This window comes from Polyodon spathula, chromosome 53, assembly GCF_017654505.1.
Source record: "Polyodon spathula isolate WHYD16114869_AA chromosome 53, ASM1765450v1, whole genome shotgun sequence".
Taxonomy (NCBI): Eukaryota; Metazoa; Chordata; class Actinopteri; order Acipenseriformes; family Polyodontidae; genus Polyodon; species Polyodon spathula.
The window spans coordinates 160100-182599 of NC_054586.1; the positions used below are offsets into that span (position 1 = coordinate 160100).

General features: G+C 49.2%; 1 protein-coding gene across 5 annotated transcripts in view; it reads left to right on the plus strand.

Moving 5' to 3' along the window:
• rarga (retinoic acid receptor gamma a) overlaps positions 1-22500 on the plus strand; it is a 37269-nt gene that overhangs the window by 7554 nt on the left and 7215 nt on the right. For 2 of the 5 annotated variants that reach the window (XM_041239233.1, XM_041239234.1), the window contains exon 2: positions 913-1325. In XM_041239233.1, coding sequence (XP_041095167.1) covers positions 1139-1325 — 187 coding nt within the window. In that variant the 5' untranslated portion in view covers positions 913-1138. Of the gene's footprint in view, positions 1-471; positions 667-912; positions 1326-2137; positions 2231-10589; positions 10947-22500 lie in introns of those variants that run through there. The other 3 variants (XM_041239235.1, XM_041239237.1, XM_041239236.1) reach the window with 3 other exon arrangements.

Sequence of the window (22500 nt, forward strand, 5' to 3'; positions counted from 1 at the left end):
CCCTCTCTCTCCCTCCCTCCCTCTACCTCTCTGTCTTTCCAGGTTATGCAAGCACTGCCACAGTTCAATAGAAGTTATATTATTGAAAAAGAACAACCAGCCTCTACTCTACACCCCTAGTGCAATACACGGTGTGGCGATTTCCTCTCCCTGTAGCCTCAGTGCGGCTCTCTGAATCATGTCTCACCTCTAAATACAGCAGGAACACCAGAGTGTATTAAACCCCCCTTCTGCAGCACTTTCAATGGGTGGACGGAGTTAGGACCACTTTGAACAAATACGGGATCTATCTATCGATCTTTATATATATATATATATATATTTATATATATTTCTATATATACATCCACTAGGGGGCAGAGTGTTGATATATAGAGCTGAACGATTATGAGGAGCGAGCTCTCCACAGGACAGGGTCGCTGACTGCTGTTGAGTGGACTGATTCACCCTTCAGAGTGACAGGAGTGAAGCAGCAGCTGCTGGGGTCTGTGTGGATCGCTGCCCTCCACAGAGGCTCAGAGAAGCAGCCATCATCACAAACCCAAGCAGCTGTTTCTTCCCTCGTTTAACTCTGAAGGGTGAATCAGCGCGATCGACCCCGGAGACCCTGCCCGGATCGTCAGCCCGATTTCTACGGAGGGCTCCGTCCCAGTAATGGAATAATAGGTAAGCGGCTGGCGCCGCTCTGCTGTGATATTTAGCAGCGGTACCCGAAGGGCGCTGTCCGTTCCCTTCACATGGGTTCCGATTGGGAGACTTCAATGGCTTGTTGTTTATTTCTTATGTGTTGTTATTGCCGTCGAGTTTAATAAAATCTCTCTCTTGAAATAAGACAGATGTTTACATCATTAAAAGGAATTTTGGTTTTGTAGCTAGCTAACTCTCTCTCTCTCTCTCTCTCTCTCTCCAAAGGGAAGGATATCAACAGACTCCACACAGCCTCATCACAGCCTCATATCGTGGAAAATTACAGACAACGGAGAGACAGACAGACAGACAGCAAAATCAACAACGAACTGCAACTAAAAAAACAAACAATACGAAACAAAACCACACACACCCACGCACGCACACAAACTTAAAAACACACACACCTTGGTGCCTTCTTACCTCAGGTCCGTCTGTCCATCCGCTTGCCATGGCTACTAACCGGGAGCGCCTGTGTGCGTCGGCTGGCCAGGTGGGTCACATGACCAGCTTCCCCCCTGCGGTCTACCCATTCGCCTTCAACTCAATCCGGAGCCACTCCCCCTTCGACCTGCTGGCCAATGGGAGCTTCTTTGGCAGATTTGGGGCGGACCTCCAGAAAGAAATGGCGGCATTGTGTAAGTAGACTGAACTCAACTGGCAAACTGTGTTCAGCTCTCTGTGTGTTCAGCTCTCTGTGTGCTCAGCTATCTGTGTGCTCAGCTCTCTGTGTGCTCTTCTCTCGGTGTGCTCAGCTCTTGGTGTGCTCAGCTCTCTGTCTGTGCAGCTCTCTGTGTGCTCTTCTCTCTGTGTGTTCAGCTCTCTGTGTGCTCAGCTCTCTGTGTGCTCTTCTCTCTGTGTGCTCTTCTCTCTGTGTGCTCAGCTCTCTGTGTGCTCTTCTCTCTGTGTGCTCAGCTCTCTGTGTGCTCTTCTCTCTGTGTGTTCAGCTCTCTGTGTGCTCTTCTCTCTGTGTGCTCTTCTCTCTGTGTGCTCTTCTCTCTGTGTGCTCAGCTCTCTGTGTGCTCAGCTCTCGGTGTGTTCAGCTCTCTGTCTGTTCAGCTCTCTGTGTGCTCTTCTCTCTGTGTGCTCAGCTCTTGGTGTGCTCAGCTCTCTGTCTGTGCTCTCTGTCTGTGCAGCTCTCTGTGTGCTCAGCTCTCTGTGTGTTCAGCTCTCTGTTTTAGTGTGTTTAGTATTATGGGCTGTGCTGACACTCCTAACTGCCTTTATATCGGCCGCTATTAAACGAACCCGTTCCTTAATGTGTAGATTTCAAAATAAGAAGCGCTGTCCTTCCCTCACCTTTACAACACAGTACCAGTCAAGGGCGCCACCAAAGCCCATGCACTTTAAAAAAAAAACAGTTTGTGCCACAAAAACAACTTGTGAAAAGTTAAGCCAAAGAATAACTCAATTATTAAAATAGGTTTTTATTTTTTTTTTAAGGACGTAGAATGAAAAAGACAAAAACATTGAACCACTGACTTACTCTAAATGATATTTAAAAAAAAACAAAACCCCTAACCCTGTAGTGTGAACAGCTCTGGTGAGTATTTTATTATACACTGTAATGCTGCCTGGCTGTGAATAAAGAATGGAGAGGCTGATGTCAGAGTGACCCCGTGAACACACCTGGTTTTGGGGGTAATTATTCCCAAGCTCTGGGTCCAGGTGCTACTGGGAGGGGAGGCTACTGGGAGGGGAGGGGAGGGGAGGGGAGGGGAGGGGAGGGGAGGGGAGGGGAGGAGAGGAGAGGAGAGGGGGGGGGGGGTTTGTTCAAATCAGGGGGATGGGATCATTGCGCACAAACACACACACACACACACACACACACACACACACACACACACACACACACACACACACGCGCATGCACACATATTTTATTTTCCTTCTTGTTCAAATCAAGACATGCTGTAGCTCGGAGCTGTCCTTTCAACTGTCAATCACGCGCCCCCCCCGAGCACTAGCTAATCCTTCTGCTATTCCGAGTGCAACTATTTAACTCTTAATGTGCCTGAAGCCAAGATCACATCCTGCTGCACCAGAGAACAAAACAACACAACACGCCTGTCTGCTGGACTTTCTTCTAGTTTCAGTAACACTGATGAAGGCACTAGCATTAGAAACGCCTGTCTGCTGGACTCGGTTTCTTCTAGTTTCAGTAACACTGATGAAGGCACTAGCATTAGAAACGCCTGTCTGCTTGACTCGGTTTCTTCTAGTTTCAGTAACACTGATGAAGGCACTAGCATTAGAAACGCTCGTCTCCACAGCTCATTGAGGAAGGGTATAGTTGGTACACTGTGGTCCCATTCTACCAATGGCAGCCTCACCCCTTGTATCTGCCCTATGCTTGTGCATTGTAGTGCCACTGTCTGCCTGCATTGCTACTGAATATCATTTGGGTTCATACAAAATATTTGCATTATAAAAATTACAGATAGGACTGTGGGCCACACCCACCTGTGCCTCAGGCTTCAATTACAGCTTCAATTACAGCTAAGTGAGTCTTGAAATCTCTCTGTGTATTGATGTTATTCACACCTCAGTCTCTCTCTGTGTCTCTCTCTCTCAGTTGTGATGTACAGTTCTAGGGGTAGAGAGAGTCTGGTTTACAGGAGTTTTAATTCTAAACAGATTGTATTTTGTTATGATTTTACAGATAGCATTGACAAAGCTTTTCTTGTGTTTTTCCGCGCCGTCTATAAAACCTGGCACTGGAGTATCCAAACACAGCACCTCTAACAGGCTGCTTGTAAAACACGGAAAGGACTTCTCCGAGTGCATTAACTGCACTTCACCAGTCTCTCTCTCTCTCTCAGTGTCTCTCTCAGTGTGTCTCTGTGTATTGGTTTAATCACACCTCTCTGTGGTTTTGCTGGTTCGCTTGCTTGCTCACGCTGCTGCAGACTGACTCTCTCCTGTGGGGAGGGGGGGGGGGACCAAAGCTAAAAGCAATCAAACAGGAACGGAACAGAGCTTCTAAAAAAGAACAAAAAAACAAACAGGAGCTGTCCTGCACTCGCAGTGATGCAGTCCGTCCCGCAGAGAGATCTAACGGTCAGAGCCAAGCAGAAATTACCCCCCTCGCCCCTTGCCCCTCCCTCGTGGGTCGAGAGTAAATGGAATTTTTAGTGTTTTTAAATCAATGCAGTGTTTTTTCTGGGGCGAAAAAAAAAAAACCAAAACAGTTTAGAAAAAATAAATAAAGCAAAGCTGAGTGTGCTGCTGAACACGACCGACACAAAGACCCCTTCATACGACTTCTTTATTTATTAAAACTCGAGGGGAGGGACTTGGGTGCGAGCCCAAAACGCCACTGCACTGTGTGTGTGTGTGTGTGTGTGTGTGTGCGCTCAGCTCTAACCATTAGAGCCACACTGCTTCCCTCCCAGTCCCTCCTCGGCTCCACTAGAGCCACACTGCCTCCCTCCCAGTCCCTCCCCAGCTCCACTAGAGCCACACTGCCTCCCTCCCTCCCAGTCCCTCCCCAGCTCCACTAGAGCCACACTGCCTCCCTCCCTCCCAGTCCCTCCTCAGCTCCACTAGAGCCACACTGCCTCCCTCCCTCCCAGTCCCTCCTCAGCTCCACTAGAGCCACACTGCCTCCCTCCCTCCCAGTCCCTCCTCAGCTCCACTAGAGCCACACTGCTTCCCTCCCTCCCAGTCCCTCCTCAGCTCCACTAGAGCCACACTGCCTCCCTCCCTCCCAGTCCCTCCTCACGCTCCACTAGAGCCACACTGCTTCCCTCCCTCCCAGTCCCTCCAGCTCCACTAGAGCCACACTGCCTCCCTCCCTCCCAGTCCCTCCTCAGCTCCACTAGAGCCACACTGCTTCCCTCCCAGTCCCTCCTCAGCTCCACTAGAGCCACACTGCCTCCCTCCCAGTCCCTCCTCAGCTCCACTAGAGCCACACTGCTTCCCTCCCAGTCCCTCCTCAGCTCCACTAGAGCCACACTGCCTCCCTCCCTCCCAGTCCCTCCTCAGCTCCACTAGAGCCACACTGCCTCCCTCCCTCCCAGTCCCTCCTCAGCTCCACTAGAGCCACACTGCTTCCCTCTAACCACTAGAGCCACACTGCTTCCCTCCCTCCCAGTCCCTCCTCAGCTCCACTAGAGCCACACTGCTTCCCTCCCAGTCCCTCCTCAGCTCCACTAGAGCCACACTGCCTCCCTCCCTCCCAGTCCCTCCTCAGCTCCACTAGAGCCACACTGCCTCCCTCCCTCCCAGTCCCTCCTCAGCTCCACTAGAGCCACACTGCCTCCCTCCCTCCCAGTCCCTCCTCAGCTCCACTAGAGCCACACTGCTTCCCTCCCTCCCAGTCCCTCCTCTCTAACCACTAGAGCCACACTGCCTCCCTCCCTCCCAGTCCCTCCTCAGCTCCACTAGAGCCACACTGCCTCCCTCCCTCCCAGTCCCTCCTCAGCTCCACTAGAGCCACACTGCCTCCCTCCCTCCCAGTCCCTCCTCAGCTCCACTAGAGCCACACTGCTTCCCTCCCAGTCCCTCCTCAGCTCCACTAGAGCCACACTGCTTCCCTCCCTCCCAGTCCCTCCTCAGCTCCACTAGAGCCACACTGCTTCCCTCCCTCCCCTCCTCAGCTCCACTAGAGCCACACTGCTTCCCTCCCTCCCAGTCCCTCCTCAGCTCCACTAGAGCCACACTGCCTCCCTCCCAGCCCCTCCTCAGCTCCCTAGAGCCACACTGCTTCCCTCCCTCCCAGTCCCTCCTCAGCTCCACTAGAGCCACACTGCTTCCCTCCCTCCCAGTCCCTCCTCAGCTCCCTAGAGCCACACTGCCTCCCTCCCTCCCAGTCCCTCCTCAGCTCCACTAGAGCCACACTGCTTCCCTCCCTCCCAGTCCCTCCTCAGCTCCACTAGAGCCACACTGCCTCCCTCCCTCCCAGTCCCTCCTCAGCTCCACTAGAGCCACACTGCCTCCCTCCCTCCCAGTCCCTCCTCAGCTCCACTAGAGCCACACTGCTTCCCTCCCTCCCAGTGAGCGGGATAGATTTCAGGCGGGAACAAAAGAACGACTGGTAGTGTAAAATGATTATTATTTATTCATTTAGCAGACGCTTTTATCCAAAGCGACTCACAGAGACTAGGGGGTATGCTGCTGCAGAGTCACTTGTAATAGGACCTCGTTTGTGTTTACTGTGTGTTTAATAAGACACACCTGAACATGTTACTAATACACTGGGGCTAATCAAGCTCATAGTAAAACCTGGACTGGGTGAATCTGCTGAGCAACAGGAGTCTTATTACCATCTCTGCATATATATATATAGATATATATATTAAAAATGGAGGTTGTGCCTTGCTGAGAGAGAGAGAGACAGACAGAGAGAGAGACAGAGAGGTTTAAGAATCTTGACTAACCAGCCCAGTCAGTCCCTCAGACCGCACTGAGCGCGTGCAGAACCGAGAGAGCGCAATGGAGAGGGGTGGGGCAACAGGAAAGGGGTGTGGCCAAAAACCACATATGAGCAGACTGTCTGCCAGCCTGGAGAGAGAGAGAGAGGGGGGGGGGGGGGGGGAGAGAGAGAGAGAGAGAGAGAGAGACAGCATACTGAAAGGGGGAAAGGAGAGAGAGGGGTGAGGAGGGAGCCTCGCACTCTCTGACTTTCAGCAGGGTCTGGTTATTGTCAGCTCCACCAGTCCGACACACAAACAGGCACTGTCTGAGAGACGGGACTCCCTCCCTCCCTCCCTCCCTTTCCCCATTCCTCTCTCGCTCCCCATTTTTCTCTGCAGCAACCCTTACAAAAGTTTCCCACAGAAAAATCACAGCAGTGTAGTAAAGCACAGAGAGGTCTGGTAAAGCATAGGGAAGCATTGTAAAGCACAGAGAGGTCTGGTAAAGCACAGGGAAGCATTGTAAAGCACAGAGAGGGCTGGTAAAGCACAGGGAAGCATTGCAAAGCACAGAGAGGTCTGGTAAAGCACAGGGAAGCATTGTAAAGCACAGAGAGGTCTGGTAAAGCATAGGGAAGCATTGTAAAGCACAGAGAGGGCTGGTAAAGCATAGGGAAGCATTGTAAAGCACAGAGAGGGCTGGTAAAGCATAGGGAAGCATTGTAAAGCACAGAGAGGGCTGGTAAAGCATAGGGAAGCATTGTAAAGCACAGAGAGGTCTGGTAAAGCATAGGGAAGCATTGTAAAGCACAGAGAGGTCTGGTAAAGCATAGGGAAGCATTGTAAAGCACAGAGAGGGCTGGTAAAGCATAGGGAAGCATTGTAAAGCACAGAGAGGGCTGGTAAAGCATAGGGAAGCATTGTAAAGCACAGAGAGGGCTGGTAAAGCATAGGGAAGCATTGTAAAGCACAGAGAGGTCTGGTAAAGCACAGGGAAGCATTGTAAAGCACAGAGAGGGCTGGTAAAGCATAGGGAAGCATTGCAAAGCACAGAGAGGGCTGGTAAAGCATAGGGAAGCATTGTAAAGCACAGAGAGGTCTGGTAAAGCATATGGAAGCATTGTAAAGCACAGAGAGGTAGGGAGAGAGGGGGAGAGAGGGGGAGAGAGCGAGAGGGAGGGAGGGAGGGAAAGAGACCCCCCCCTCTCTTCCTGCCCTCGGGATGGGGGGAGAGTAATTGCATCAAGGTGTGTGAGAGAGAGAGAGAAAGAGAGAGACTTTTAAAACTCGATTTTAATCAACACAAGAAACTGTAAGATAACAGAATTTATGTGTATGAATGTTTTTTATTTTTTAAGAATCATAGCGAAGTTTGACAAACATGAGAAAAAGTAAAAAACGCTGTGACCTACAGCGCCCCCCCCCCAAGTCGAGACTGCAAGTTTGTCTGAGGGGGGGGTACAGTATATTGCAGCCTGCAGCTCCCCCATTCGAAATGCCTGTTAATGCATTCGATTTTTACCATAGAGAGGGAGAGGGAGAGGGAGAGGGAGAGAGAGAGGGGAGGGAGAGAGAGAGAGAGAGAGAGAGAGAGAGAGAGAGAGAGAGAGAGAGAGAGAGAGAGAGAGGGACCACAGCAAAGCCTATACAGAAAGCTATGGAGCTGCGAGAGGTCTGCTGTACATTAGTGTTGCAGCCAGGCAGGGAGGCAGGCAGGCAGGCAGAGAGGCAGGGCTGGTTCATCGGAAGGTTAGTTTTCTCTGGGGGGGTTTGAATAAAGTTCACCCTTCCCGTTCCCTGGAACAAGAACTGGGAAGGGAGGGGGGGCGGTATTATATATCTCATCTAACTTTTTTCGCTGGAAAAATCCTGCAGTGCATTACAGATTCAGTGCCACTAAATCAATACATTAAATAAAGGGTGATTGAATAGGAGGAGGAGAGAGGGAGGGAGGGAGGGGGGAATGGAGGGATGAGGTGCTGTAGAGAGAGAGAGAAAAGTCTTATAGATTTTAGTTGTTTATGCCATGCGTGCACTTTGGCAACAAAATTGCTTCTTTTTTTTTTTCATGTCATGCCAAAAAAGCCAGTTTGAATTGAAAAGGAGGAAAGAGAAAAAAAGAGAGAGAGAGAGAGAGAGGAGGAATGAGGTGCTGTAGAGAATGAGAGGAGAGAGAGAATGAAGGGATGGGGTGCTACACAGAGAGAGAGAGAGGAGGAATGAGGTGCTGTAGAGAATGAGAGGAGAGAGAGAATGAAGGGATGGGGTGCTACACAGAGAGAGAGAGAGGAGGAATGAGGTGCTGTAGAGAATGAGAGGAGAGAGAGAATGAAGGGATGGGGTGCTACACAGAGAGAGAGAGAGGAGGAATGAGGTGCTGTAGAGAATGAGAGGAGAGAGAGAATGAAGGGATGGGGTGCTACACAGAGAGAGAGAGAGGAGGAATGAGGTGCTGTAGAGAATGAGAGGAGAGAGAGAATGAAGGGATGGGGTGCTACACAGAGAGAGAGAGAGGAGGAATGAGGTGCTGTAGAGAATGAGAGGAGAGAGAGAATGAAGGGATGGGGAGAGAGAGGGGGAGGGAGGGGAGAGCTGGGAGCACAAACGGTAGATATTAAATTAAATGAGAGAGAGGGACAGCAACAACAATTTAATAGGAGAGATGGGTACAGCGAGTGAATTGAATTAGGAGGAAGATGTATTACTGAACTGGGAAGGGAGAGGAGAGAGGAGAGAGAGACAGAGAGGGAGAAAGCAGGGATGAGATGCTGTCGAGAATGAGAGGGTATGAAGTATCGTTGCATATTGAACTCTGTTATGAAACAGTGAGGAGTCTGGAACTGAAGGGGGGGTGTGAGAGAGCGAAGGAGGAGAGGGAGAGAGGGAGGAGAGATGGAGAGGAGAGACGGAGAGGGGAGTGTCCTGTTCTGTGTTTACTCCAAGCAGACACAGCAGCACAGATTCACAGGAAGTGGGTCGTACCATTGCACTCCCAGGGAGGGGTGTGTGTGTGTGTGGAGCTGCAGAGTCCAGCAGCCTCGCTGTTCACAATCAGCCTGGTCTAGAGGGTGCAGGAGACAGGGAACAGACACAAGGTACTCGGAGAAATCTTACACACACACACAAATACTGTCGGTGCTCCACTACTGCACAGAGTATGGGTTTCACCTTCCTCTGGAGGAGTGGGGTTCAAATCTGGATGAGCATCCAGACATTTCAGAGGGCTGGATCTCATCAATATCAGGGTCTAGTGCTGTATATTATAAAGACATTTCAGAGGGCTGGGTCTCATCAATATCAGGGTCTAGTGCGGTATATTATAAAGACATTTCAGAGGGCTGGGTCTCATCAATATCAGGGTCTAGTGCTGTATATTATAAAGACATTTCAGAGGGCTGTGTCTCATCAATATCAGGGTCTAGTGCTGTATATTATAAAGACATTTCAGAGGGCTGGATCTCATCAATATCAGGGTCTAGTGCTGTATATTATAAAGACATTTCAGAGGGCTGTGTCTCATCAATATCAGGGTCTAGTGCTGTATATTATAAAGACATTTCAGAGGGCTGTATCTCATCAATATCAGGGTCTAGTGCTGTATATTATAAAGACATTTCAGAGGGCTGTGTCTCATCAATATCAGGGTCTAGTGCTGTATATTATAAAGACATTTCAGAGGGCTGGATCTCATCAATATCAGGGTCTAGTGCTGTATATTATAAAGACATTTCAGAGGGCTGTGTCTCATCAATATCAGGGTCTAGTGCTGTATATTATAAAGACATTTCAGAGGGCTGGATCTCATCAATATCAGGGTCTAGTGCTGTATATTATAAAGACATTTCAGAGGGCTGGATCTCATCAATATCAGGGTCTAGTGCTGTATATTATAAAGACATTTCAGAGGGCTGGATCTCATCAATATCAGGGTCTAGTGCTGTATATTATAAAGACATTTCAGAGGGCTGGATCTCATCAATATCAGGGTCTAGTGCTGTATATTATAAAGACATTTCAGAGGGCTGGATCTCATCAATATCAGGGTCTAGTGCTGTATATTATAAAGACATTTCAGAGGGCTGGATCTCATCAATATCAGGGTCTAGTGCTGTATATTATAAAGACATTTCAGAGGGCTGGATCTCATCAATATCAGGGTCTAGTGCTGTATATTATAAAGACATTTCAGAGGGCTGTCTCTCATCAATATCAGGGTCTGCTATTTAAAACTAACCATATAGAGAAATAGAGAGGTAGATAGGAGAAGGAAGAGAAAAACAATTTGAAAAGTTTCTGATCTTTTTAACTCTCACATGTGTTAGCTGCATTCCTTCCCTCTCTTCAAAAGGAAAGGAAGAATCGCTTTTTAGATTTCTGAGCTCTGTTAGAATGAGGAAATCGGTCTGTGGTTCCAGCCCAGACACCTAGCCACACACTGCCCCCTCCCTCCCCCCTCCCCCCCCCCCCCCCCCTCCTGTTTCTGGACAATGGTTCGCCCCTCCTCTGCTCAAGACACGGCGATCCCTCGAAGCTTGTTATTCAGCTCCATGACACAGCAGGGTGAGGATCACTGTGTGTGAGAGAGAGAGAGAGAGAGGGAGAGAGAGAGAGAGAGGGGGGGCGAGGGAGATATCTGAATCTGCAGGGAAATCTCTCTTTCATTGACAGCAGCATTTTCACACAGGGATTGAAGCCAGGAGGCTTGCACAGTGAGAATACAGTGATTTTTTTAATTTCGGGGACCCCCTTTATAAATCATGTTCGACTGCATGGAGACATTCGGAATGCCCCACAGGCAGCTCTATGACGTCACCAATCGGGGTTCCTGCATGCTGCGGAGGGCCAGCCCTTGTTTTGGGGGGCTGGACCCCTTTGCTTGGTCCGGGACAGCCAGCATACAGTGTAAGTGACACTCCTGTCTTCTATTATTATTATTAATAAATCTCTTGCGTTTGATTGTCTGGGTGGGCGCCTCCCAGAATTGCGGGGTCTCGCTCTGCCCTTATCTTTTCCCCACAGTTGACAAAAAAGAAGGAAAACAAAAAGTACTGGTTTAGTTTTGCTTTACTGGGATGAACTGGGATCTGCTGGGGCTTACTGGTGCATGGTTTGTTCCCAGCGTTCATTTCCCCACAGTGAAAATATTTGGGTCCCCTTGTACCTGCTTGTATTTGTTTGGTGCGCGCGATGAACGCTCGCTCGTGGAGTGGAATGAAGTCACAAAGCTGAGGTTAAAGTTAGTCTTGTGTTTATGTATTGAAACCAGCGCTGTACTTCACTGTGTTGGGTTCTGCTGCCTGTATAAAGATGCCTGGTGCATTAACTCTGTTCCAAAGAGGCTGCCAAGGTTACCAGAGTGTATTGTATTAACGGGGCCCTTGTGTATCGGTGTGGCAATCCTCTGCTTGCTGTAGCTTTTTGGAAAATGAAACACAGTAGCTTCACCCAGCCCACTGACCAGAGAAGCTGTTTCTGTGGCTCTCTTAACTGTAATTAAAACTGGGGCGTGACGATGCTAGCAAACAGCTAATCTGGACCTCTCATGACAGATCAGAAAGTTAATAGAATCTTGCTCCTGCTTTCAGCTCCAGTTTGGATGCAGCGTGAAAGAAGTGACAGTGATTTGAGGTACTGGCTGCATTAGTGCAGCCTTCAAAAAGCTCAATCTGAATTCTAATGCAAAACTGGAAGAAACCGAGTCCAGCAGACAGGCGTTTCTAATGCTAGTGCCTTCATCAGTGTTACTGAAACTAGAAGAAAGAAGAAACAGGCTGTCCAGCAAAGAGGGGACGATCATTCGAAGTAGTCATCAGTGACTTTGAAATCTTCTTTGTGTTCTCAGTGTCGTCTGTCACAAAGATTACCGATTTCGGAAGTAGTTGCGCCTTCAGTTCGTGGCTCAAGTTACTTGTCCGGAAAGAAACAGATGCCTTCCTAGTGCCTTCATCAGTGTTACTGAAACTAGAAGAAACAGAGTCCAGCAGACAGGTGTTTCTAATGCTAGCGCCTTCATCAGCGAGGAGAGAGAGAGAGAGAGAGAGAGAGGGATGCAGGGACAGACGTTCATTTTTAGCTGACAGTTAATCTTGTTAGGGAATTGGAAATAAGAAAGGAGATTTCTAGCTCTTCTCCGTTTGATTTCAGAGCTGGTCTCGCTCTCCCCTGCAAGCACCACAGCACTGCTCCAGTCCTCCACGTCACCCTCTGGTCCACACACATGTTATCTTGAGCAGATCTGAGAGCTCAGAGGAATGAAACGAGACACTTGAATGCGCGTGATGCTTTAACCAATTAGAAACCAGGGAGAGCGGTCTAGGAAGCGCGAGTAATCTTGCAGAGTTCTGGGGATTTAACTTTGCAACTGGGTGCTGTCCCTGTGTACAGGAGATAGATAGATAGATAGATAGATAGATAGATAGATAGATAGATAGATAGATTTACATTTCTTTCCACACAGCTGAAGAAGGGCACGGTAAAGCATATTAAAAAACTTTCCCACAGTAAAAGCACAGTGATAGCATGATAAAGCACAGGGAAGCATTGTAAAGCACAGAGAGGCCTGGTAAAGCATAGGGAAGCACTGTAAAGCACAGAGAGGTCTGGTAAAGCATAGGGAAGCATTGTAAAGCACAGAGAAGTCTGGTAAAGCATAGGGAAGCATTGTAAAGCACAGAGAGGTCTGGTAAAGCACAGGGAAGCATTGTAAAGCACACAGAGGTATGGTATTGAATATTAAAAACAGGGTAAATGAACCCTTATAAAAGTTTCCCACAATAAAAGCTCAGCACAGTGTAGTGAATCACAGCTACAGTATACTACTGCCCTGCCCCCAACATCAAAGAGATGAAGCCAGACCTGCTTTCAATTTACTTCTTGGCCAGAATTACACTTTCCGATCTCCGGAAAAAAAAGAGAGCGAGAGAGAGAGAGAATTTTTTTAAGTTTGTAAAAAAAAAAAAAAAACATTTAATTTCTTAAAGGGGAAGCACATCCTCCACTTCGGGACGGGACTGGCTGGCAGTCCAGTTAGTGTCCGTTTCTCCAAAACGTTTTCAGGAATCCTTCTTTGTGGATCCCAGCTTGTCTAGAATTGAACAGAGCAGGCAAGCACTGGCTGGTCCATATTACAAATATCTCTCGTACATCTCACTTAAACAATACAATCCCACTTACAAATCTCTTTTGGGAAAGTAGGTGCTGCTACAGCACTGTGCTTTGAGCGCAGATTTTCGGTTGAACTCGTGAGAAACTCAACTTTTTTTTGCTGTTCTCTCTCAATCGATGCCTTTGAAGTGACATTCAGAGAGCTGGCCTCCGCTGCAGTGGCTCTACAGCTGGACTCTTCACTTTCAGAGCAGTCAGGAAATCCTCCCCGAAAGGAAGCTGTGGCTCTGTGGGGTTGTGGAATAAAGGAGGGCAGAGCGGGAGCAGCACAGCACAGCCGCCCCAGTGCGGGCACAATGCTGACCCCAGCTCTACAGCAGCACAGCACAGCCGCCCCAGTGCGGGCACAATGCTGACCCCAGCTCTACAGCAGCACAGCACAGCCGCCCCAGTGCGGGCACAATGCTGACCCCAGCTCTACAGCAGCACAGCACAGCCGCCCCAGTGCGGGCACAATGCTGACCCCAGCTCTACAGCAGCACAGCACAGCCGCCCCAGTGCGGGCACAATGCTGACCCCAGCTCTACAGCAGCACAGCACAGCGCCCCAGTGCGGGCACAATGCTGACCCCAGCTCTACAGCAGCACAGCACAGCCGCCCCAGTGCGGGCACAATGCTGACCCCAGCTCTACAGCAGCACAGCACAGCCGCCCCAGTGCGGGCACAATGCTGACCCCAGCTCTACAGCAGCACAGCACAGCCGCCCCAGTGCGGGCACAATGCTGACCCCAGCTCTACAGCAGCACAGCACAGCCGCCCCAGTGCGGGCACAATGCTGACCCCAGCTCTACAGCAGCACAGCACAGCCGCCCCAGTGCGGGCACAATGCTGACCCCAGCTCTACAGCAGCACAGCACAGCCGCCCCAGTGCGGGCACAATGCTGACCCCAGCTCTACAGCAGCACAGCACAGCCGCCCCAGTATCTCAAACTGCAGCTGCAATGATGCTGTAATATAGAATGGCGATGTTAAACTGCAGGCACTAAGCTGCTGCGATAGAGCCCAGCAACGCTGTGCTGCAGTTTAACACCAGCACTGGAATGAAGCTGCTGCTATAGAGTGGCAGCTGGCCTCTCTAGTTCTTGATTTCACTTCTCTGTTTTTGGAGTCCTCTTCCATATCAAACCGGGAGCTTTTGAGGTTTCAAATCACCGAAATCAGGAAGCAATTAAGTCACAGACAAGCCAAGTACCACCTTAACTGTCGTAATTCAGCCATACCACCTTAAATGAAGCCTGGAACTGCAGTTACAATGGAAGAGACAGAGAGAGAGGGAGGGAGAGAGGAGAGAGAGGGAGGGAGAGAGAGGGAGAGAGGAGAGAGAGGGAGGGAGAGAGAGGGAGGGAGAGAGAGAGAGAGGAGACAAATGCTATCTTGGAGTCATCAAAAAAACCCAACAACTTCAGTTTATGACACGCAGTTAAAAAAGTAAAAGAAAAAATCTAGTTAAAAAGTTGAAAGGATGGAATAAAATGTGCTTGGCTTGTGTGCCGAGAGCCGGGTGATTGAGGGCAATTCTGAGTTTACAACCTGCTTTTATTCCAGGACTCTCTCCTTTTCTATAGCAGTTGAGAATCGTGTGTGTGTGTGAGCAAGCACATCGCAAGGGGGTGTAAATTCCTTGCTGTGGACCCCCCCGTCCCCCCCCGTCCAGTTTGGTGTCTTTTATTAGTGCTCTCACTTTGACCGGACGCCAGTAACATTCCCCAGTTTACTGCCGGACCAATTTCAAAGTCCCTTGACCACCAAGTGCAAAAACAAAAAACAAACAAACCAGGAGCACAGTGACTCCTGCTAGAGACAGAGTGCTGCTAGAAAACAACAGAGAGAGAGAGAGAGAGAGAGAGAGAGAGAGAGAGGGAGAGGGAGAGGGAGAGAGAGGGAGAGAGAGAGGAGAGGGAGAGAGAGGGAGAGGGAGAGGGGGAGGGAGAGGGAGAGGGAGAGGGAGAGAGGAGAGAGGGAGAGAGGGAGAGAGGAGAGGGAGAGGGAGAGAGGAGAGATAACTGAGCGTCCTCTCATTTGCTGACTACACTGACTTATTAGCATTAGAAACGCTGGTCTGCTTGACTCAGTTTATTTTCAGTAACACTGATGAAGGCACTGGCATTAGAAACTCCTGTCTGCTGGACTCGGTTTCTTCTAGTTTCAGTAACAATGATGAAGGCACTAGCATTAGAAACGCCTGTCTGCTTGACTCAGTTTATTTTCAATAACACTGATGAAGGCACTAGAGCAATTTTTGTGACTACCCTGATTGCTTGTCCTTTCCGTGATTCGTAATCTTTGCACAGACAGACGAACTGAGTTTGGTGAAGCAGTCTTTCACACTGTGTCTTAATTGTGTACTCTGTGTGTGTGTGTGGAAGTACATGTGTCGTACACGTAATGTTTCACTGTGACACAAAGTGACACCTGTCTCAACAGACACCTGAGACAGTGACACGCATACACTGTGTGTGACACAGTGTGTCTGTGTGTGGTACACAACTGACACAGTCTCTGTGTGTGAGTGTGTCACTGTCCTGTGTGTCAGTCTGTGCGACATGTCACACTCTGTGTGGTGTCTGACACACAAATGTGCTCTGCACACGACAGAGACAATTGTGACTGTGTGTTGACGCACCACACTGTGTGTGTTTCTCTGTGCGGGTGTGTCCACTGTACTCCACACAGACACACACACAGAGACACTGTGTGTGTTTGTGCTGGCTGTTTTGTGTCTGTGTGTGTGTCACTGTGTGTTTACTGTGTGTTTGACAACACAAGTGTGTGTGTGTGTGTGTCTCACTGTGTGTGTGAGTGTGTTTTCAGACAGAGACACAACACACACCATAGTGTGTGTTGTGTGTGTGTGTCACACTGGTGCGTATGTCACTGTGTGTGTGTGTTTCACTGTGGTGTGTGACTCACTGTGTGTCTCTGTGTGTGTGTGTGTTTCACTGTGTGTTTGAGTGTGTCTGTGTGTGTGTCTCTGTGTGTGTGTCTGTGCGTATGTCTCTGTCTGTGTGTGTGTGTGTTTCACTGTGTGTTTGAGTCTCTGCTTGTTGATGTTGAAACCAGGGAGGGAGCAGGAAGTGGCTGAGGATGACGCACACACAGTGATGCCAGCCTGGGGGGGGGGGGGGGGCACACTTCCTTAAAACACGTTCGCCATCCCTTGAGAGTAATTAACAGAAAATTCTGTCATTGCGATCTGTCGTGACTTTATATATATATATATAGTCTTAGTTTTCACATTTCACAATCAAAACAGCATTAAAAAAGGGATTTATTTATTTTTATTACAATTTTATAAAACTCTTAATTGTTCTATTTCCACAAGCAAACTTTTCTTCGTTTTTCTCAGGTAGAGAAGAGCTGCGACCGGTCGATTTGCAAATCAAATTGCTTTCGATTCAGAGCGCCGGCTTTTGCTTCGCTTCCCAGACAGAGCTGGAGGATTCAAATTTCTACACAACAAACGACCCTGTTACTAGAGACCCCCCCCCCCCCCCCCCCCGGAGTATGTAAAGTTTAGAATACAATACTCTAGCCAAGCAGGACTCTCAATAAGGAGGTTCAAATCCCAGCTTAGCCACTGACTCGCTGTGTGAGACCCCGAGCGAGTCACTGAACCTCCTTGTGCTCCGTCCTTCGGACGAGACTCAAAACAAACGCGGTCCTATTGGAAGAGACTCTGCAGCAGCAGCTGTGATGCACAGCTCGCCCCCTAGTCTCTGTAACTTGCTTTGGATAAAAAACACCTTCTAAATGACTCATTAATAATAATAATAATAATAATAATAATAATAATAATAATAATAATAATAATAATAATAATAATATAATAATAATAATAATAATAAATTCCTCCAATGGCACGGTAGCGCACTGTGCTTGCTAACGATCAATTCAATTCGCGACCCTGGGGGTCAATTTCTCACAATAGAATCAGATAAGAGAGCAGCGATGCCTTTAAGAAGACAGATTGTCAGCAGACAAAACACACAGACATTGACACCAACACCGACGCACAAACGGGCAGCAAAAGGACCTCCAGCACTGCTTCCACCCCCCCGCCCCCCCATCAGCCCTTTCTCACAACAAAGGCATTAAAGGAGCCTGCTGGCTGCCTCTCTGTAGACACAGTGAAGCGCTCACAGGAGACGGGATTAACTATAAGGCAACACCGAGCAGGAAACCAGCCTGTGGTTGATTCTCATGCAAATTGAGGCCCTGGCTTGTTGCTGATAAGCAGGCCTCGGGTTTCAGCCGGCTTTGTTTTTATAAACACTGAGGAGTGGAGAGGCGAGGGGGGGTTAACCCTCCCCTCTCTGAGTGCTGATTGATATTGGGGAAGGCAGGGTGGTTCAGAAGGTGTGTTTTTGTTAGCGGTGTTGACAAGGTGTTGATTGATCCTGACTGATTCTCCTGTGTTAGTGAACCAGCCCATCTGATTCTCCGAGTGGCCTCGCTGCGTCAGCAGTGGAAATAAACTGAAACGTTACCGCAATTATGTGATTTTATTTGAATTATAATACATTTAGATAGACAGATAGATAGAGAGAATCAGACACACAGAAAGATAGGTGCTGCCCTGTGCTTTCCCATGCCTTGCCATTCTTTACAATGCTTGCCTGTGCTGTGTCTCAGTTTGCTGTGCTTTTACTGTGGGACTCTTTGATAAGCGCCACTGGTAATCACTTCCCCATGCTTGCACTGTGTTTGCAATGCTTGCCTATGCTTCCCCATGCTTGCACTGTGTTTGCAATGCTTGCCTATGCTTCCCCATGCTTGCACTGTGTTTGCAATGCTTGTCTATGCTTCCCCATGCTTGCACTGTGTTTGCAATGCTTGCCTATGCTTCCCCATGCTTGCACTGTGCCTACACTGTGCTGTGCTTTATTTTCCCGAGGGAAACTTCCACAAGGGCACGTTCACACAACGCCAGGTCCTCACAAACACAGAGATTTCAGAGAAAGCAGGTGAGCAAAAACAGCAGCCTAACGAAAACCCTGTGGGTGCTGCTGGGGGCTGGGGCCTCACTGGTACAGCAGCGCAGCTGGCTGTGTGAATGCAGGCTCAGGGAGGCTGGCTGGCTGGCTGGCTGGCCTATAAAAAGACTGCCTGGTGGGTTCTTGCAGCTCCTTTCCAGGGCTGGGGTGGGGTTAATAGGCCCTGTTAGCCAGGGCCTCTGTTAAATCCTGTTGGGACCCAGCTGAGGAATTTGGGGCCAGGAAATGGGCTGAGAGTTGAAAGAAGTGCCTGGGGGGGTGTCTATTGAGGAGGGGAGGTGAGGGCTGCTCCTGTACTATTCATTACAAATGTGTAGGGGGGGGGAGGCGTTATGGGTCTTTTTTTGTTTAAAGAAAGCTATTTAAATGCATTTCTAGCTCGTGAGAGTTTTAGAAAAGGTCTGGTGCATTATCTTCTCTGTGCTTTACCACACTGTGCTGTGCTTTTACCAGGGGGATACCATAGCAGTAAGCTTTGAGAAGGGGGCTGGTTCATTATCTTCACTGTGCTTTGAGAAGGGGGCTGGTTCATTATCTTCACTGTGCTTTGAGAAGGGGGCTGGTTCGTTATCTTCACTGTGCTTTGAGAAGGGGGCTGGTTCATTATCTTCACTGTGCTTTGAGAAGGGGGCTGGTTCGTTATCTTCACTGTGCTTTGAGAAGGGGGCTGGTTCGTTATCTTCACTGTGCTTTGAGAAGGGGGCTGGTTCGTTATCTTCACTGTGCTTTGAGAAGGGGGCTGGTTCATTATCTTCACTGTGCTTTTTAATAGTATTTTTCTTTCATTATTTCTCTCAGGACAATCTCTCAGCAGTCAGTAGCTTAACTGCCTAATGACCTTATCAATACAGCCAGATCGTTATCATTAATTGTTTAGGAGTTTAATAGACATTTTTTTAATAAACACAATTAAATTGCATAATCAACTGATTGATTGTCGTGGTTTTCATTTACCTAGCCTCAATGGTAAAGCATTGTAAAGCACAGAGAGGTCTGGTAAAGCACAGGGAAGCATTGTAAAGCACAGAGAAGTCTGGTAAAGCACAGGGAAGCATTGTAAATCACAGAGAGGTCTGGTAAAGCATAGGGCAGCATTGTAAAGCACAGGGAGGTCTGGTAAAGCATAGAGAAGCATTGTAAAGCACAGAGAGGTCTGGTAAAGCACAGGGAAGCATTGTAAAGCACAGAGAGGTCTGGTAAAGCACAGGGAAGCATTGTAAAGCACAGAGAGGTCTGGTAAAGCATAGGGAAGCATTGTAAAGCACAGAGAGGTCTGGTAAAGCACAGGGAAGCATTGTAAAGCACAGAGAGGTCTGGTAAAGCATGTTAGACAGAAAGTGTAAACTAACCCTTAAAGATTTACTGAAAATAAAAAGAGATTCAATCAACGTGCTGCTGGGGGTCTCTTCCAACTCACCCCCGCCTCTTCCTTCCTCCCCAAATATTTGCCCTGTGGGTTAGTAAGCTTTACCCCGAAATTAAATAACTGCCCCCTAATTGACCTGCCCATTACTGTGATGTTGTTTACCTGCCTGTCACTCAACAGCACGGAACAGTCCACCTGGTAAAATTGCAGGGGGGTCATTAGTGATCCACCCCATTGAGGGTAATGGACTCGCCCTGCCCCTGAATAACAATTTGTAGCTAATTATATATAATCCAGGGCAGTATCTCTCCCTATGCTGTCAGCCACTCAGTCATCATTATGCTGATCAGAATGCCAGCTATGTAGAGAGCTCAGAGCTGCTGTAGACAGGAGCCTCAAAAACAAACACCTCCCAGACTGCTTGTCACATTTCTATTGTCAGTCTCCCTGCGGTATTTAAAACACCCCCTCGTGATAATGTCAGCCTGGACACAGGCAGCTGGAAAAATGCCGTTTCGAATTACATCCTTTCTTAATAACTGCAAAACAACCTTTTCTTGTTCTTTATCTAACCACTGAGCTCCTCGAACCTACTGCCTTCCACACTGCAGCCCAGCGCTTTCTTTATCTAACCACTGAGCTCCTCAAACCCACTGCCTTCCACACTGCAGCCCAGCGCTTTCTTTATCTAACCACTGAGCTCCTCAAACCCACTGCCTTCCACACTGCAGCCCAGCGCTTTCTTTATCTAACCACTGAGCTCCTCAAACCCACTGCCTTCCACACTGCAGCCCAGCGCTTTCTTTATCTAACCACTGAGCTCCTCAAACCCACTGCCTTCCACACTGCAGCCCAGCGCTTTCTTTATCTAACCACTGAGCTCCTCAAACCCACTGCCTTCCACACTGCAGCCCAGCGCTTTCTTTATCTAACCACTGAGCTCCTCAAACCCACTGCCTTCCACACTGCAGCCCAGCGCTTTCTTTATCTAACCACTGAGCTCCTCAAACCCACTGCCTTCCACACTGCAGCCCAGCGCTTTCTTTATCTAACCACTGAGCTCCTCAAACCCACTGCCTTCCACACTGCAGCCCAGCGCTTTCTTTATCTAACCACTGAGCTCCTCAAACCCACTGCCTTCCACACTGCAGCCCAGCTTTATCTAACCACTGAGCTCCTCAAACCCACTGCCTTCCACACTGCAGCCCAGCGCTTTCTTTATCTAACCACTGAGCTCCTCAAACCCACTGCCTTCCACACTGCAGCCCAGCGCTTTCTTTATCTAACCACTGAGCTCCTCAAACCCACTGCCTTCCACACTGCAGCCCAGCGCTTTCACTGAGCTCTCAAACCACTGCCTTCCACACCAGCAGCCCACTGCCTTCCACTAACCACTGCAGCCCCCACTGCCTTTCTTTATCTAACCACTGAGCTCCTCAAACCCACTGCCTTCCACACTGCAGCCCAGCGCTTTCTTTATCTAACCACTGAGCTCCTCAAACCCACTGCCTTCCACACTGCAGCCCAGCGCTTTCTTTATCTAACCACTGAGCTCCTCAAACCCACTGCCTTCCACACTGCAGCCCAGCGCTTTCTTTATCTAACCACTGAGCTACTCAAACCCACTGCCTTCCACACTGCAGCCCAGCGCTTTCTTTATCTAACCACTGAGCTCCTCAAACCCACTGCCTTCCACACTGCAGCCCAGCGCTTTCTTTATCTAACCACTGAGCTCCTCAAACCCACTGCCTTCCACACTGCAGCCCAGCGCTTTCTTTATCTAACCACTGAGCTACTCAAACCCACTGCCTTCCACACTGCAGCCCAGCGCTTTCTTTATCTAACCACTGAGCTCCTCAAACCCACTGCCTTCCACACTGCAGCCCAGCGCTTTCTCTAACCACTGAGCTACTCAAACCCACTGCCTTCCACACTGCAGCCCAGCGCTTTCTTTATCTAACCACTGAGCTCCTCAAACCCACTGCCTTCCACACTGCAGCCCAGCGCTTTCTTTATCTAACCACTGAGCTCCTCAAACCCACTGCCTTCCACACTGCAGCCCAGCGCTTTCTTTATCTAACCACTGAGCTCCTCAAACCCACTGCCTTCCACACTGCAGCCCAGCGCTTTCTTTATCTAACCACTGAGCTCCTCAAACCCACTGCCTTCCACACTGCAGCCCAGCGCTTTCTTTATCTAACCACTGAGCTCCTCAAACCCACTGCCTTCCACACTGCAGCCCAGCGCTTTCTTTATCTAACCACTGAGCTCCTCAAACCCACTGCCTTCCACACTGCAGCCCAGCGCTTTCTTTATCTAACCACTGAGCTCCTCAAACCCACTGCCTTCCACACTGCAGCCCAGCGCTTTCTTTATCTAACCACTGAGCTCCTCAAACCCACTGCCTTCCACACTGCAGCCCAGCGCTTTCTTTATCTAACCACTGAGCTCCTCAAACCCACTGCCTTCCACACTGCAGCCCAGCGCTTTCTTTATCTAACCACTGAGCTCCTCAAACCCACTGCCTTCCACACTGCAGCCCAGCGCTTTCTTTATCTAACCACTGAGCTCCTCAAACCCACTGCCTTCCACACTGCAGCCCAGCGCTTTCTTTATCTAACCACTGAGCTCCTCAAACCCACTGCCTTCCACACTGCAGCCCAGCGCTTTCTTTATCTAACCACTGAGCTCCTCAAACCCACTGCCTTCCACACTGCAGCCCAGCGCTTTCTTTATCTAACCACTGAGCTCCTCAAACCCACTGCCTTCCACACTGCAGCCCAGCGCTTTCTTTATCTAACCACTGAGCTCCTCAAACCCACTGCCTTCCACACTGCAGCCCAGCGCTTTCTTTATCTAACCACTGAGCTCCTCAAACCCACTGCCTTCCACACTGCAGCCCAGCGCTTTCTTTATCTAACCACTGAGCTCC